General features: G+C 39.0%; 1 protein-coding gene across 2 annotated transcripts in view; it reads right to left on the bottom strand.

Moving 5' to 3' along the window:
* Positions 1 to 16,378, bottom strand: part of NCAM2 (neural cell adhesion molecule 2) — a 514,501-nt gene that overhangs the window by 116,726 nt on the left and 381,397 nt on the right. For both annotated transcript variants that reach the window (XM_005289286.4, XM_065576283.1), the window contains exons 10-11: positions 9,436 to 9,623; positions 5,080 to 5,176 (exon numbers count right to left, since the gene is read on the bottom strand). In XM_005289286.4, the coding sequence (XP_005289343.2) occupies positions 5,080 to 5,176; positions 9,436 to 9,623 (285 nt within the window). The remainder of the gene's footprint in view (positions 1 to 5,079; positions 5,177 to 9,435; positions 9,624 to 16,378) is intronic.

Here is a 16,378-nt window from a genome sequence, read left to right as displayed (position 1 = left end):
AAATCAATTTAGTTAAACTGGAGCATGCTGTGTGTGTAGACAGGACCTGGGATTGAAACACTTTGAGGCATAGGAATGACATTTACTGTATCTTTGTACAGTACTTAGTACACTGGAGCCCTGACTCGGCTAAAGCCTGTAGATACGACTGCAATATAATTGCTAAATAAATACTAATTAATTAATAATAGCACTGTAATTAGAGCTATTGGCAGAAAGTGGGGATCTAATACAATGTGAATTTCACATTTTATTGTTTGTTTTGCCATTTGCAAAGGCCAAATACAGTATATGATTAATAATGTAACCGAATACAACATTTTATAAAACTAATAATAATTCTTTTTTTATATTTTATTCCTTACTAAATGTGGCTTGATTTATCTTGATTTGAACAGAACTTTGCTACATATTTTTCAATAAGTGCTGGTCAATGACTGTACAGAAGTGATTGAAACAAATTACTGCCACAGTGAAAAGGTGCTAATCTTAAAAATTGACATCAGTCTTATCTGCAATATAGATGAATAAACAAGTAGAAATAAATCAGTGGTGGGAGTAAAGCATTTGTGCAATATTTGCTTTGCAAATATTCTTGCCCTTGTCTTGAGTAAATTTATTATACTGAATTTCCTATGTCTGTCAAGTAAGAATTCACTGCAATAAGTGCATACTTATATACTCAAAATCTTTCCTAACTAATATTTTGAAGCTGATATTAAGGGTCATTCTTCAAAAAATTAATAAAGTTAATGATAAAACAAATGTTAATTGCTTATGACGGCATAAGAATGACTTGTAGCCAGTATAGTCAGCCTTTAAGAGCTGATGAGCCATTGTAGCAGCAAGTGAAATTGGAGAGAGAGAGCCATAAAATAATCACTCATCACGCAACATTCTGGGTTTGTGTTGTGATATTGTTTTATGACTTTGGGCCAAAACCCTCAGCTGGTCTGAACTGGTGTATCTCCATTGGCTTCCAGTTTACACCAGCTGAAGCTTTGGACCTATGTGTGGTGATAATACAGTGTAATCACATATTGGCACAACATTACAAGGAAAACATCACAAAGCAGTTCTATGACATGACATTGATTACGTTGAAACTCTTTATGATTCCGCTAGCTGGAATTTTTCTCTCTTTCCCTCTTTTCCCCTCCTGAATGCTAGGAAGGAGACTGGAGGTACTTTTTCTCTCCTCTCTTTCTCCTTACCTCCTGGATTCATGGAGTAAAAGAAAAATTCTAGCAACAAGTCTTTTTGCATATCACAGTAAAGGGAAAGTGGTTCTGACAGCTTACATACTGCCATTTCAACTGCCCTGCTCTCCCTGTGAAAATACACCCGAGATCAGTGTTCTACTTAGTCTACCAGAAACACAGGCATAGCCAGTACGACTGTAGAATCAAAAGCTGCGTTGTGGCCCTGAAGATATACACTCTGAGGAAGAGTCATAGGTTGAGTATCACTGACTTAACATAGGATGCTGGTATGTTGCTTAATGCTGTGAAAAGTCTCATGGACTTCAATGAGACTCTTCAATGTAGAACGGACTTTGACTAGTAGTGAATGTTCACAAGACTGGGGTCTAGTGTTGGATGACTAAAGAAGAATTTGACTCACATATCAAATAGGGGCAGAAGAAATACATGGAGGAGTGTACATAGTTTACCTATTACAATCTATGATGTCTTCCTGGAAGACCTGAAGAGCTCGAAAGCTTGTCTCGCTCACCAAGAGAAGTTGATCCAATAAAAGATATTACCTCATGCACCTTGTCTCTCTAAGGGACTGACATGGCTACAACAAACCTGCATATCTTCCTGCAAGCATAATTCTTAATAATAGTTTTGTTTGATTGATTGATTGATTTTAAATAGAAACAGATCAGTTTGCAGAGGAACTAGTTATTAAAATTACATCACTTAAGGACCAATGCTACAGAGCAAAGCAAACATTGTCTTTAGGAAGATTTTTCAGGATTTGGTCCATATTGTGTATTTTGAAATTAAGTAGACATATGTACTGCAGCAGCATTAACTGAAGCAGGTGACGCAGCAGTGGCAAAGGGAACTGCAACATGTTTTTAATACAAAATACTATAATCTGAAGTACACATGTGATTATTTTTTTGGGCTGCTATAATTTATGTACCATTGGATTTCATTACTTTTCCTGACCATATGTCTGTGATAAATCTAATGCAAGTTCACCCTATGCAAGATATTAGCCTCTTCTTTATGCCTTCCTTTTGGAGTAATGTACAAAACACTACTTTAGGAAACACTATATATGAGGGATGGCTGCTTCTGCATAAACAGCAGGGAAACGATAAACTGATTTTTGGGAAATGGTATATATGCCATGATTTAAAAAATAATTCTAAGAGAATTTGCTTGGCAGAGTATCTCTAACTACATAGGTTGGAGAACTAGATTGGGGAAACTTTATGAATTTTACGGCTCAGTTTGAGAATTTATATCTTCCACACTTAGCTTTGGAAACGAGAACTGAAGAGATAAAAAGTCAGTAATTTTCTGTCAAGCCTATAACACCAACTTTAACTTTGACTTTTATGAAAAACTGCAGTATTTTACAGTAAAGTTCAAATGACTTCATTACATTATTGTAAGCTGTGGGGATGTGGACTATTACTGTAGGTACTACTATCACTGATTTGGGGAGGTTGCTGACCTGTAAATAGGGAGAAAGGTTTGAAAGGAGGGAATCAATGTCTTGCCATTGGGGAGGAGGAAATAAGAGTGCTTAACAGCTGGGAGGGTGTAACTGGTTTGTTATTACCATAGAGGAAGTATTAGGAGTCAAGAGGAGAGTTGGACACTAGTGTGTGTGTGTGGGTTGGGGGGAGGCAGGAAGCGATATTCATCTTGTCAGATTCACATTTCATTGGTATGCACATGACATAACACTGGACAACCAGTGTTTCTTTATTCCCTATCCTGGAGTCACATCCTCTTCACCTGGGAAGTGTTGTTTTTCTCTATTATTTCAGAGATTTGGTCCTGGAGTTGGATTTCTCTCTTTTACTATTTTATATCTCTAGAAATGTGAAAATTTTTGAAGACCTAGTCTTTGAAAGAACTTAAGAAAATAGATTTACTGTGCAAGTATTTTCTAATTTTCAGAAGTACAGAACTTTCTTAGTTATGAACTAAACTTTTAACATATCAAATGTACTATTTTAACTGAGGACTAGTCTAAAGTCTTGAAACCAAATGAGTGGGGACACTAGAAGATAATCAGATAAGTTGCTAAATGTGTGTTTTTGGCCTAGTTGTGGAAGCTTACTCACACAAGTACTCCCATTATATGTGACCACTTCAGTAAATACTCACCAACATGATCCACAACCAGAAAAATATTTTAGTTTTCTGGGAGTGGATTCTAAGCTGTGGGAGTTTCTGAGTTGTGGAGAGGCTGAGTGTGGAGGTAGGGCAAGGAATTCTCTTTATGGATAATGCTTGGAGCCTGAGGGTGTTTCTATGCAAAAGGCAGATGAGGAGGTTAAAAGAATATTTATTTTGAGTCAATGGCAGAGGGCAAAGGCAAACCAAAGTAGGATCAAAAATGTTTTTCTCAAATGTTTACTAGGCTCACTTAATGTTGGATGGAAAATCTGCTTGGTTTCTGATAAATAATACTTTCGGCTACCGTTGGCAGCACAGCTGTTTTGATAATTGTTACAAAGGAGGGATATACCACAACAAAAAAGATAAAAGATGTTTAAAATCGTCTTTTCTTTAGAGGTAATGGGATAAACTTTCAAAGCTGTGCATGGTTTCTACACAATAAATCCCCTTAATAAATAACACGATTTTCTTCTGCAACTCTTGAAATACTGAAATAAAAGTGTAGTCTATTGTGCAATGTGTTATAAAAGTTTAAAAGTAAAGGAAACATCAGACAGTCTCCCTTAAGTCTGAAAATGCATATAGTAGCAATAATACCAAATATATATTACCACTAGGATTGTAAAGAGTATATCTTATTCTTTAGCCTTACGTTTTATTACAGTTGCAACAAAGTAGATTGTAGAAAAATATTGTATAAAATAACTCCTTACTCTACTAAAAGACAAAACAAAAACACCAAGACCTCCTTTATATAACTCTAGTTAGCTAAAGTAGAAAAATGATCTATGACCAGCTCCTCAGCAGAACAATGCTGATTTATATCATCTAAAGAACTGGTCCCTAATGTTTTTTGAACCTGTAAACTTGGTGAAGGTTCACTGCTCTGTTTTGGCATTTGACATGTGAGAAATGAAAAAATGCTATGAAACCAACTCTGGCGTGTTTCTTTAGTCATTCAACAACAACAAAATCCTTCCATATAATCAGTACTCTGCAAAACCAAGCATACTTCTCATCACTGACAAAGGGTGATTATAAAAACTTATTTTTAAATTAATCTACAATCCTCTAGATGAACTTAAACACATTCAAAAGTTCTATTGCAATTAGCACCCAAAAGTCTGACAGCTTGAATGAATTTAATCCTAAATCCTTGGGTCAAATCCTGCTCTAAATTACACCTGTGTAACCCATGGACTTAACTGGACATCTAAAATGAAGGCAAAATTCCACACTTTTAGTTGGCAAACCTGGACTATACATCTCTTAAAAATAGGCTTTGCTGCAGAATTTCAGCAATTTTGTTTCCTCAGAAGGAAACAATGGATGCAAAAATGAAAGAAATTGACCTGATTCTCCTTTTCTTACACTGGCATAAAACAAGAGGAACCATATTAAAGTTAATGGAGTCTCACTGGCATGAAATCAGCATAAGTGAAAGAAGAATCAGGCCCATTGTTTTTAAAAAGTTAACAGCATTTTCTCAAGTTTCAGTAAATGTTTAAAGTTCAGGGCAAAAATTTTGGGGAGAGCTTATTTTGTGAGAACTAGTTTGTTTTACCTACACAATGTCACATTTTCTGAGGGCTAAAAAGACAGTTCTAAAAGCTCCAGTGGAATTAAGTGAACGGAAAAGTCCAATTGTACTTCACACTGGTGAAAATACAAGGGTATGGTTATAGTAACTTGGACACAATATACTCACCAGCTTGCCCAAGGGTATATTCCTGATGTCTTGTTCCTATTCTGTTAGTAGCTGTGCAATTATATCGCCCAAAATCATTGTCAGATGTGGGAGCAATCTTGAAAATAAGCATAAACAAAATTTTAAATATTATTTTCTAATGATTAATTACAAAAAATATCACTGACCTTCTCAAAATTTAAATTCATTCTGCTTAAACAGTATTAGGATGTCCCCTTATTTTACCTTGCCAAATACATTGCACAAAATGGTGACATAAATGTGGTGGATCTGTGACAAATTCTCTCTTTTTCAAAGCTTGTATGAAAAAATATTCATGAAACAATAGAAGGATAAGTTGAAATATTTCAAATCCAGAGTTTCAACACTGAATGGAAAACATCCTCTAGGGAAGTTAAAGGCAACATGGCCCCTCCTTCTGTCCATAATAGGTAAATGAGGCCACTTTGTCCTAGGAAAGAGGAAGAGACCAGGCTACGAGCCCTCTAGAAATATTTAACCTAACATTAGGGGTAGGTGGTGACTGAAAGAGGTAGGTGAGCTGTCTTCCAGGATATCTGGGTCCTTACAAATGGACACTGCAAGATTCAGGGTATGCATAGCTTTATCTGTGATCACTGGAAAGTAGCGTGGCTGTGAAATATTGGTAGGGGAAAGGTGTTAAATGTATTTCCTCAAATGTATTTGAGTAATACTACTTTAATTTAAAACAGTGTTTCTCAAATGCGGCCACCAGGGGCTTTCCTTGCGGCCACACCTTCTTGGGCTGTGATGAAGGTGTGGGGGGAGGACAAAGCAGCTGCCCCCTCCCTCCCTGTTGCTCCTGGATGCACCACATTGGTATTGGTTGCTATGGAGACACCTGGGGCACAATGCAGGAGGACCAGGCAGCCAGTGAATTCCCCACTTTCCTGGGGGGGTTGGGGGGGAGGCTCAGGCTTTGGGTTCAGCCCTGGGGTAGTGAGGCAGCAGCCTTTTCACAACAGACTTCTTGGCTAGCACTAAATCAGTTACAATGATTTGGACATGTATTTGTTTTTCCTGTAGCTAATTAAGTATTTTAGGAAAAAGTGTGAGAGCGGTCACCAGCAGGAGTTGGTGGCTACACTATGAGGCCACCAAATAATTTGTCCTGAGAACCCTTGATTTAAAACATTAGATACTTAGAACTTGTCCATATAGAGAGTTAGTGCATGACAAGCTGGGGTATAAATCTGCAGCATACTAGCAGTCACATAATAAATTGCAGTATGGACATAGCGACTGTGCGTTAAAAGTTCCACAGAGTACTTTGACCTGCTGTTGTCTGAAACATCAATGGGTCAAAGAGCACTATGGAACTTCTAGTGTGTGGTAGCAGTGTCCAAATGGCCAGCTAGCATGTGGCATGCTACAGCACTGTAGATGTACACCACAGATTGCTATACACTAACTCTCCATATAGACATGCCCTTAGTGGTCATTCTTTTAACAGAAGTTGTGACATTACAATTTGTATGAATATTGAGGTTTATGATCTCTATCTCCTATGTATAATGTAGGGGCCCAATCCTGACCTCCTCTTTTAAGCAAAACTCCCATTGGTGTGAAGGGGATTTTTGACTGAATGAAGGACTCAGATTCAGAATTCAGGCAAATTTATAGTCACCATTATGTAAACCATTGCTCATTTTCCTGATTGCTAACTTATTTTTGCAGTACACCATTGGTTTCAACACTTCACTCCCCTAACAATATATATATATATATATATACATGCTATTAGCACCAGTAATGGCTATAACAAGTAGAAACAGATTTGCTAAACCCAAGATATCATATTCAGAACATTTCTCATTACCTCTTCAAGGACTTTTCAATCATTCATTGTCATTATTGATACACTGGAAAGGGAAGAAAGATCCAATAGGGAGAATAAGCAGGTACATAAATGAGAAGAATAGTCAGGAGGGATTTCTTTCCTGGCATTATTTTTTAAGTTGTGCAGCTCTTATTTGTTTAAAACAGATATTCTAAGACCGCAGTGATGCATTTTTCAGTCACCCACTCGGAGTTCTCACAGCTCAGAAGCCTTAAACAAAGAGGCAGCGGATTCATGCTTTAAAAATCACGCTTCATCTGTGAACCTCCTTTTCATGTGACATAACTACAAACTGAATTAAAAAGCAGACAGTATAAAGATAGTGACATAGAATTGCTAGCTAGCCAGTAGTGTTTGTTTGTGTCAAATTCACAGTGACTTTGAACCCATTTCTCTTATAGTCTCTTAAAATCTTGTTTGCATGATAGTAAGCAGATACTATCCTGCTCCCTATGAAATCAATGACAGGGTTTTCACTGACCTCAAGGGAAAAATGATAAGGCCCACTGACAACTTAGAAGCATATGTGTCAACAGTAAGCACTGCACTGTATTTTATAGACTACACTGATTTGCTGAAATTACACAGAAAACTTTCCCACAATCTTTTCAGCACTAAATTATCAAAGAATTAGAATAAAACAACTCATTAAGATTAGATTTAATGTAAAGATATATTAGCAATCAGATATAAAATACATTTATTTTACTCACACAAATGGAAGATCTAAAATATTACGTCTTGGGTAATTTTATATACGTAATACTGAGAAATTATCCCTCCCCAGTAATGTTAATATTCTTTTTCACTTTTAGAGCACTTTTCATTCAACAACACCAAAGCACTTTATATACATTAATTAATTTACCTTCACAACACTCTTCTGAGGAAGGCTCTTTCTGACTCTTTAGGGGCTGCCCTACTGTAACTCTGAGCCAAATGTATGTTAAAACTTTCTGTTTTCTATTGTCTTTATAACTTCAGTAGAATAACTAGATCAGATACTTATTTGAAATACACCTCTATCCCAATAGAACGCTGTCCTTGGGAGCCAAAAAAATCTTACCGCGTTATAGGTGAAACCGCGTTATATCGAACTTGCTTTGATCTGCCGGAGTGCACAGCCCTCCCTCCCTTCCCGGAGCACTGCTTTACCACGTTATATCTGAATTCGTGTTATATCAGATCACGTTATATCGGGATAGAGGTGTAATGTACATGTTAGCAATGTTACTTCATTCCTTTAATTTTACATATTTTGATGTATTTTGTTATACTGAATCAGGATGTCAGTATATAATCTTTATTTCCATATTTACTAACTTCACTGGGTCCATTTCCCTGATAAACCAGAACTGGAAATTGACTTAGGGAAAGGCATCCCCTAAAAAAGGCCGGAAACAGGACTCAGACTCCTAGTGTCTGGTACAGTGAGGATACGATCCCCTCTTCCCCACCTCCTCAATCCTCATATGAGGAGGAGGTGCTGGAGTCCAAGCAATGGGCTAGGGACCAGCTGTTGAGGGGGGAGGGGCTGACATCAGCCCTGCCCCAGGTGAAAATGATTAAGGAAGGAATCGTGACCTGCACAGTATGAGTTATTGCAAGATAGTTCCCAGATGAGTTAATTTAATAAAGTTGTTGCAGCCTAATTAAATCCCATCCTTGGCATCTTGTTTTTCCCTCATGTGTTCCAGTCAACATAGCTTGTTCCTGACTTATTGGGACTGGCTCTAAGGCTACGTCTTCATTGGGGGGGGGGGTCGATTTAAGATACGCAAATTCAGCTACGCGAATAGTGTAGCTGAATTCGACGTATCCGAGCCGACTTACCCCGCTGTGAGGACGGCGGCAAATCGACCTCCGCAGCTCCCCCATCAACGGCACTAACTCCTACCTGTGCTGGTGGAGTACAAGCGTCGATTTGTGGATCGATTGTCGCGTCCTGACGAGACGCGATAATTTGATCCCCAAGAGATCGATTTCTACCCGCCGATTCAGGCGGGTAGTGAAGACGTAGCCTAAGAGATAAGAAAGGACTTTAGTCTCTATACAACAGCCTTGTTATGGAGACTGCCAACAAGAAAGCCAATTAGTTTTGTACTGCATATACATGTCTGCTTTGAGCTGGACTGAAATGGCCAAATTCTTTTCATGCAGACACTAAATCATTGATAATATGAATCTACTGAATCAGTTTTAATATTTTTAAATGTTCATGTTTTATTTACTACTTTGCAAACAACTCAGATTATATTAATGTTCACTGAGAGTGGTGAACTGAAGGCAAGACAATTGATTGGAACCAAGGACTTCTTTCTAGCTGATCACAAGGAATATGGAGATAAATAGCTCATAAGATTTTTTCTTCATTACATCACAGATCTGATCTGTAAGTGTTTTATACAACTCCAGTAATAATTCCTGACCAGTGAAGAAATTAAATGACTCCCAACTGATAAATGTAATTTGCTAATTTATATTTAAAGCCTTACCTCTAATATCAGCTTTCTTCCTGCACTGTAAGTCTTTAAATGGGTAGTATTTTTTGCAGGTAAAACTAATTTTCCTCTTCTCCAGTGAACTGAAGCTATAGGATTAGATAATACTTCACAACTTATATTGATAGGATTGCCTTCCCAAGAATAATACAAGGTTTGATTTGACACAAACGTTGGAGCATCTGCAAAAAAAGAGAGTATTAAACAAATACGTTATCTGCCTCTGTTTCCATAAAATATGCAACACATTTTTATTCAAGTACTGTATATACTACTAAGGTTATCATGGAAATTTGAATTTACAAATGTGTCACTTCATAATATGGACTGCTACAATGTCAGTTCTCATCTATGAGTTTCTCATGTAGTCATCTTGGATAGTTCTCTGAAACCATCTCATCAATATGCAGTGGTAATCAAAAAAGCTAACAGAATTTTAGGAACCATTAGTAAAGGAATAGATAATAAGACAGAAAATATCGTAATGCCATTATATAAATCCATTGTATGCCGAGACCTTGAATACTGTTGAATACTGTATGCAGTTGTTCAGCTATACCGAAAAAAGGACAGGATACACTTGATATGGATTTAATCAGGCTGCAACTTTATTATTAGATGTCTGGGAGATAAGTGTATATTGTACAGTACACATAAACCCTGTTTGTTTTGTGACTAACTGGGCGGGGGACTTCTACCAGCTCCCCCTCTTTTTCCATCCAGGTCCCTCCAGCAAATCCATTGTCGGGACCTTACTATCCACCCCCTTTCCTCCCCAGAGGAGGGATAAGATGGGCAATAAGAAAGGGGGTTTGGCTCCGTGCCGTTCCAACCATTGGAGCCCAACCCCCCTAATGTTCCGTTCATTTATCCAGCACCACTTTTTTAAGTCCTTTACCAGACCATTTATCTGGTCACTGGATGCCTTCCCAGTGGAGTACCTGCACTGGACATCCACCCCACACTTACCAAATAAGTTGCAACATATAGCCTACCACACCTTTTGTGCTCATCATAATAGGTCTTCCCTAACACCTGCTGTGGGGAAGGTGAAAAAAACCACTCCACCGAAGCCAATATGGTGGTGAGGGAAAAAATTCCTTCCCAGCCCCCTTAAAAAGGAGGGAATAGCACAATGCTCACAGCAAGTTCAAACCCACCTGATAATCACACCTTAAGGGGAGGGAGGGTGGGTGCTGCCTTGCCTGCTGCATGGAGAATGGGGTTTCCAACGCCAGAGCTTGCACCTTTAAAAACTTCCACCCTTACATTCCAAGGGGGTGAGTCAGGGCTGCAAAGCTGACCAACACCACCTTTTTGCAGCAGTTTCTCATCTTGTTCTCCCTCCGTGCCCCCATTCACCACAAAGCACTACTGTTTTCCTCCAACAAGCCTGGGCAACGGCCCCCCTGCTTTCAGTGCAGGGCAGTCATTCTTGTTGTCCCATCTATAAATCTATATCAAATCTATATCTATCTATCTATCTATATATGAACTGGAAAAGTTGAAGAGAACGGAAAAAAAAATCAGAGGGATAGAGCAGTATAAGGAGAGATTAAAAGGACTGGGACTATTCATCTTAGAAAAGAGACAACTAAGGGGTGATGTCATAGATGTCTATAAAATCATGACTGGTGTGGCGAAAGTGACTAAGGAAGCCTTATTTACCCATTCCCACAACATAAGAATCAGGGATAACCCAATTAAATTAATAGGCAGCGGAGTTAAAATAAACATAAGGAAGCAGTTCTTCACACAGTGCACAGTCAACCTGTGGAACTCATTGCTAGCGGATGTTGAGAAGGCCAAAAGTATTAGTGGCTTCAAAACAGAATTAGATAAGTTCTTGGAGGATAGGTCCAATGGCTATTAGTGAAGATGCATCCCCATGCTCTAGGTGTCCCTGAACCACTGACTGCCAGAAGCTGGGACTGGACGACAGGGGATAGATCACTGGATAAATTGTCTTGTTCTGTTCATTCCCTCTGAAGTATCTGGTACTGGCCACTGTCAGAACACAGGATACTAGGCTTGATGGACCTTTGGTCTCACCTAATATGACCATTCTTATGTTCATGTTGGATTCTGGATCTCTTATTTTGGAAGAATTCTCATCTGGTAATACTGTATTAGATGATGCCCTAGTTCAGGGATCTGCAACCTTTGGCACGCGGCCCATCAGGGTAAGCACCCTGCAGGGCCGGGCCGGTTTGTTTACCTGCCCCATCTGCAGGTTTGGCCAATCGTGGCTCCCACTGGCTACGTTTCGCCGCTCCAGGCCAATGGGGGCAGCGGGATGTGCACAGGCCGAGGGATGTGTTGGCCAATTTGGGGGTCTTTTTCTTATATAGGCTCCTATTACCCCCCAACACCTGTTCCAATTTTTCACATTTGCTGTCTGGTCACCCTACCCTTAGGAGGGGCCAGAATGATGGCTACTGGTGAAGTCGAGGAAGGTGATGGTGATGAGGAAGATGATGGCTAATATTTCAGGTTGTTCTGCAAGGGATGGTGTGAGTGTGGATGTTCAGATATACTTTCTGTATTATCCCTATCTACCTTACTGAGTTAGCGTGTGTGTGACTTTGATAAATGTATTAATAAAATATGTATTTGTAAATATAAAAGAGTTCCTATAGTGTGAGTGTTGCACTGTGCACATCAGGGTTCCCAACTATATAATGATTTTTAATAATAATGGGCGTGATCTTGGGACAAAAACCTGTCAACCCTCAAAGTGATAACTGGGATTTTTTACTCATAATCTATAGATCAGTCTAAAGCCTCTATAACTAATTGAATGAGAGAAGATGGTCTTGTGTTTACAACTGAACTGAGACCTATGAGCACTGGGTTCAGTCAAAGACTCTGTTAAAGACTTCATATGTGACCTTCAGCAAGTTACTTACTCTCTCAGTTCCTGGTGTGTAAAATTGGACATTTAATATTCCTGTCCCCCATCCTTTTTCTGTTTAGATTTAGATTTCTATTTAGATTGTAAGATCTTTGGAGCAGGAATAGCCTTTTCCTATGTATATGTACAGCACCTAGCAGAACAGGGCTCCAATCTTGACTCAGGTCTCTAAACATGACAGTAATCCAATAAATAATATTTGAAGATCCAATAATACACTGTCACCCTGAAAAAGCAGAGATGGTATATCCACGTATCTTCAGCATGTGTGCTTGAAGTCTCATCCACAAGAGTGTAGCTTGACTAAATGTGGGTAAAATTACCTGAAATCAATACTAAAATGTATTACACTATTAGAGAAAATGGTGGATCAGGAGGGAAAACTGTAAGTCCGTGAAAAGACTAAAACAATCAGTTTATATTTACATCAGAAAATTAAGGGGAGTGTTAGGAGCTTTGAGACCAGAACAAAGCATGAATACTGAAACGAATGCTGAAGTCTAGCCTCAGGAATGGTTTAACTATGTGGTTTTTTTTTAAATGCAAATCTGCAAATTCCTTCGATATTTGCCTTTGTGAAAGAGCATCATCTTTTGGTATAATTCTCTTACTGTTACAGGTGTATATACTGGCCTTGATTGATATCACTGGGAGTTCTGAATGCAGTAGATCAAGGATGATATATATTACTGAGAGTAAGCGAAGATTTTCAGAAGTATTCAGTTTTTTCCTCTTCCAAAAGGCAGCAGCTGGCTCTAATTGAATAAGGAGTGAAAGAGATGTGTTCTCATGGCCATATTTGAGTTTTGTACTATAAGCAGGAGCTCATCTTACTCTTCCAAAGGTTATAATACTGAGTAATTTAATCACACCTAGGTTCATGCAATACTTAAATACTTAAGTCAGAGCTATGGTACTTATATGTAACATCTAAAGGGCAGATTTTGGCCTGAAAATACTTTTGTATGAAGGATGGAATAGCAGAGAAGCTGTAGAATTTGATATTTCATATTAACAGAGATTTGTGAACAGGAAAGCTTGCCATAGCATCTCCCTGCATTATGATTAGATATGTTCAGCACTCTTGCAGCACTAAACCTGAGTGCAATGGCGACTCCTGGGATGATGGGCTGATTAGAGAGAATGGTCGGGAGGGTAACTGAAAAACTGGCACTTCCCCAGCAGGCAATTTTCGCATGCCTCTAAATATATGTAAGCGTGACACTGCATACTAGAGCCAAGAAAGTATGTGTGCAGGTCTGACCACAGTAACATGTGCCACAAAATGCAGCAATCCCATCATGCATTTTAGATATGCAGTTCTTATTACATAGAACATAATTTCTCAAAATTACTTGATATTCCTGAACTAGTGGACATTAGCGTGGATGCAGAAGGAGGCAAGTTGTTCTATCTGGTCAGCACTAACTTTTCCCCCTCAAGATCTGATTTTTGATAATGATATAATCCACGCTGGTGTTCTGTGCTGTATCTAACTCACTTTTGATCAAATCACATCCCCTGTATGGGAAGTCTTATAAGACAAATGAGTATCAGAGGGGTAGCCGTGTTAGTCTGAATCTGTAAAAAGCAACAGAGGGTCCTCTGGCACCTTTAAGACATCTTGCATCTGAAGAAGTGAGGTTCTTACCCACGAAAGCTTATGCTCCCAATACTTCTGTTAGTCTTAAAGGTGCCACAGGACCTTAAGGCAAATGAGGAGGTTGTGAATTTCTGTAGATACACACATCTTGGAGAACAGAAGACTACCAGGGGAAACATCTATCAACCTCTTAGGCTACGTCCTCACTACGGGGGAGGGGGGGGTCGATTTAAGATACGCGAATAGCGTAGCTGAATTCGACGTATCCGAGCTGACTTACCCCGCTGTGAGGACGGCGGCAAATCAACCTTCAGAGCTCCCCCGTCAACGGCGCTTACTCCTACCTGCACTGGTGGAGTACAAGCGTCGATTCGTGGATCGATTGTCGCGTCCTGACGAGACGCGATAATTCGATCCCCGAGAGATTGATTTCTACCCACCGATTCAGGCGGGTAGTGAAGACGTAGCCTTAGAATCAAAGGCAAATCCAGGTTTCTGAGACCTACATTATTTATTCAATTATGTTTTTAAAAATGGACTGAATCTTATGTTCAGGGCACATACACTCATTCTTAAGCTGTTATGGGACTAGGGTGCCATAGAGAATAGCAGAAACAAATCACAAATAGGACCAAATGTCCTCAAACAAAGTTGCTTCTGAAATCAACAGCTCAAAAACACTTGGCACTTCTAAACAAAAAAAGGTGTCTCAGTATTCCCAACCTCCCAGAAGCCCTGGAAAAAGGGATGAGCCTCACAGCATGAATTGCAGGTCAACAGATCTGGGCTTTAGCAAAGCGATGTTGGAATCCAATTCCAAAGTCCATGGCCCTTCATGGTTAATTACCTGCTGTAAGACCCTTCCCGAGCCCCGTCACTCTTACCAACAGGGAGGAATTGGTTGCAAATCTGAACTCATGGAGGATAGGTGAGGGTTCAGATGACTGAAGAAGGGCAAGCATAGTACCTGTCTTTAAAACTGGGAACAAAGAGGACCTAGGGAATTCTAGACCAGTGTACTTAACTTCACTGGAAAGATACCGGAACAAACGATTAAACAATCAATTTGTAAGCACCTAGAGGATAACAGGATTATAAGGAATAGCCAGCATGGATTTGTCAAGAACAAACCATGCTAATTTCCCCCTCTGGCCTAGTGGGTAGAGGGGAAGTAATAGATGTGATATAACTTGATTATTCTAATGTTTTTGACACAATCCCACATGACATTCTCGCAAAGAAACAAGGGAAATGTGGTCTAGGAGAAATTACTATAAGGTGAGTGGCACAACTGGTTGAAAGACGATACTCAGAGAGTAGTTATCAATGATTTACTGTCAAACTGGGAGGATGTATTTAGTGGGGTCTCACAGGGATCAGTCCTGTGTCCGATACTATTCAACATTTTCATTAATGGCTTGGAAAATAGAGTGGTGAGTATGCATATTAAATTTGCAGATGATACCAGGCTGGGTGGGGTTTCTAGCACTTTGGAGAATGGGATCAGAATTCAAAATGACCATAACAAATTGGAGAACGGGTCTCAGTTCAATACGATGAAATTCAACAAAGATAACTGCACACTACTTCACCTTGGAAGAAAAAAATCAAATGCACAACTACAAAAATGGGAATATTTGTTTAAGTGGTATCACTGAAGAAAAGGATCTGGAAGTTATAATGGATCACAAATTAATTACAAGTCAACAATGGGATGCAGTTGTAAAAAAGACTAATATCGTTCTGTGATGTATTAGCAGGAGTGCCATACGTAAGACATGGGAGGTAATTGTCGCTCTCTAGTCAGCACTGGTAAGGCCTATGCTGGAGTCCTGTGTGCCTTTCTGGGTGCCACACATTAGGAAAAATATGGACAAATTGGACAGAATCCAGAGGAGAGCAACAAAAATGATTAAAAGTTTAGAAAAGTTATGAGGAAAAGTTAACAAAACTGGGCATGTTTAGTGTTGAGAAAAGATAACTGAGGGAGGACCTAACAACATATTTGAAGACTGTTAAGGGCTGCTATAATGAGGACTGTAATCAATTTTTCTCTATGAAGCTATGACAAGAAGTAATGGGCTTAAACTGCAGCAAGGGATATTTAGGTTAGATATTAGGTGTGATGTTGCACTCTATATGATTTTATGAAAATATGCTAATGTAATTGGAATATGCTTCATGCAAAAGATCTCTCGTAAGGTATCATTACAAAGCATATAATCTACTGAGTGTGATCATCTTATTTGTATAAATGTACCACTCTTGTATCTGAAAATAGGAATATGAAATATAACTCTGAGGGCCTATTGTAATTATGCAAAGTGTGGGCCATTAAAGGTGGTTTGGAATCTTGATGACTCCCATTAACCAGGACAATTGACTGTAGATGGCTCTGTTTTACCTGTAAGTCTTCCTGT

The sequence above is a fragment of the Chrysemys picta genome, chromosome 1, assembly GCF_011386835.1.
Source record: "Chrysemys picta bellii isolate R12L10 chromosome 1, ASM1138683v2, whole genome shotgun sequence".
Lineage (NCBI taxonomy): Eukaryota > Metazoa > Chordata > Testudines > Emydidae > Chrysemys > Chrysemys picta.
The sequence above is the reverse complement of the archived record's forward strand: the minus strand, read 5'-3'. Positions and strand labels throughout refer to the sequence as shown.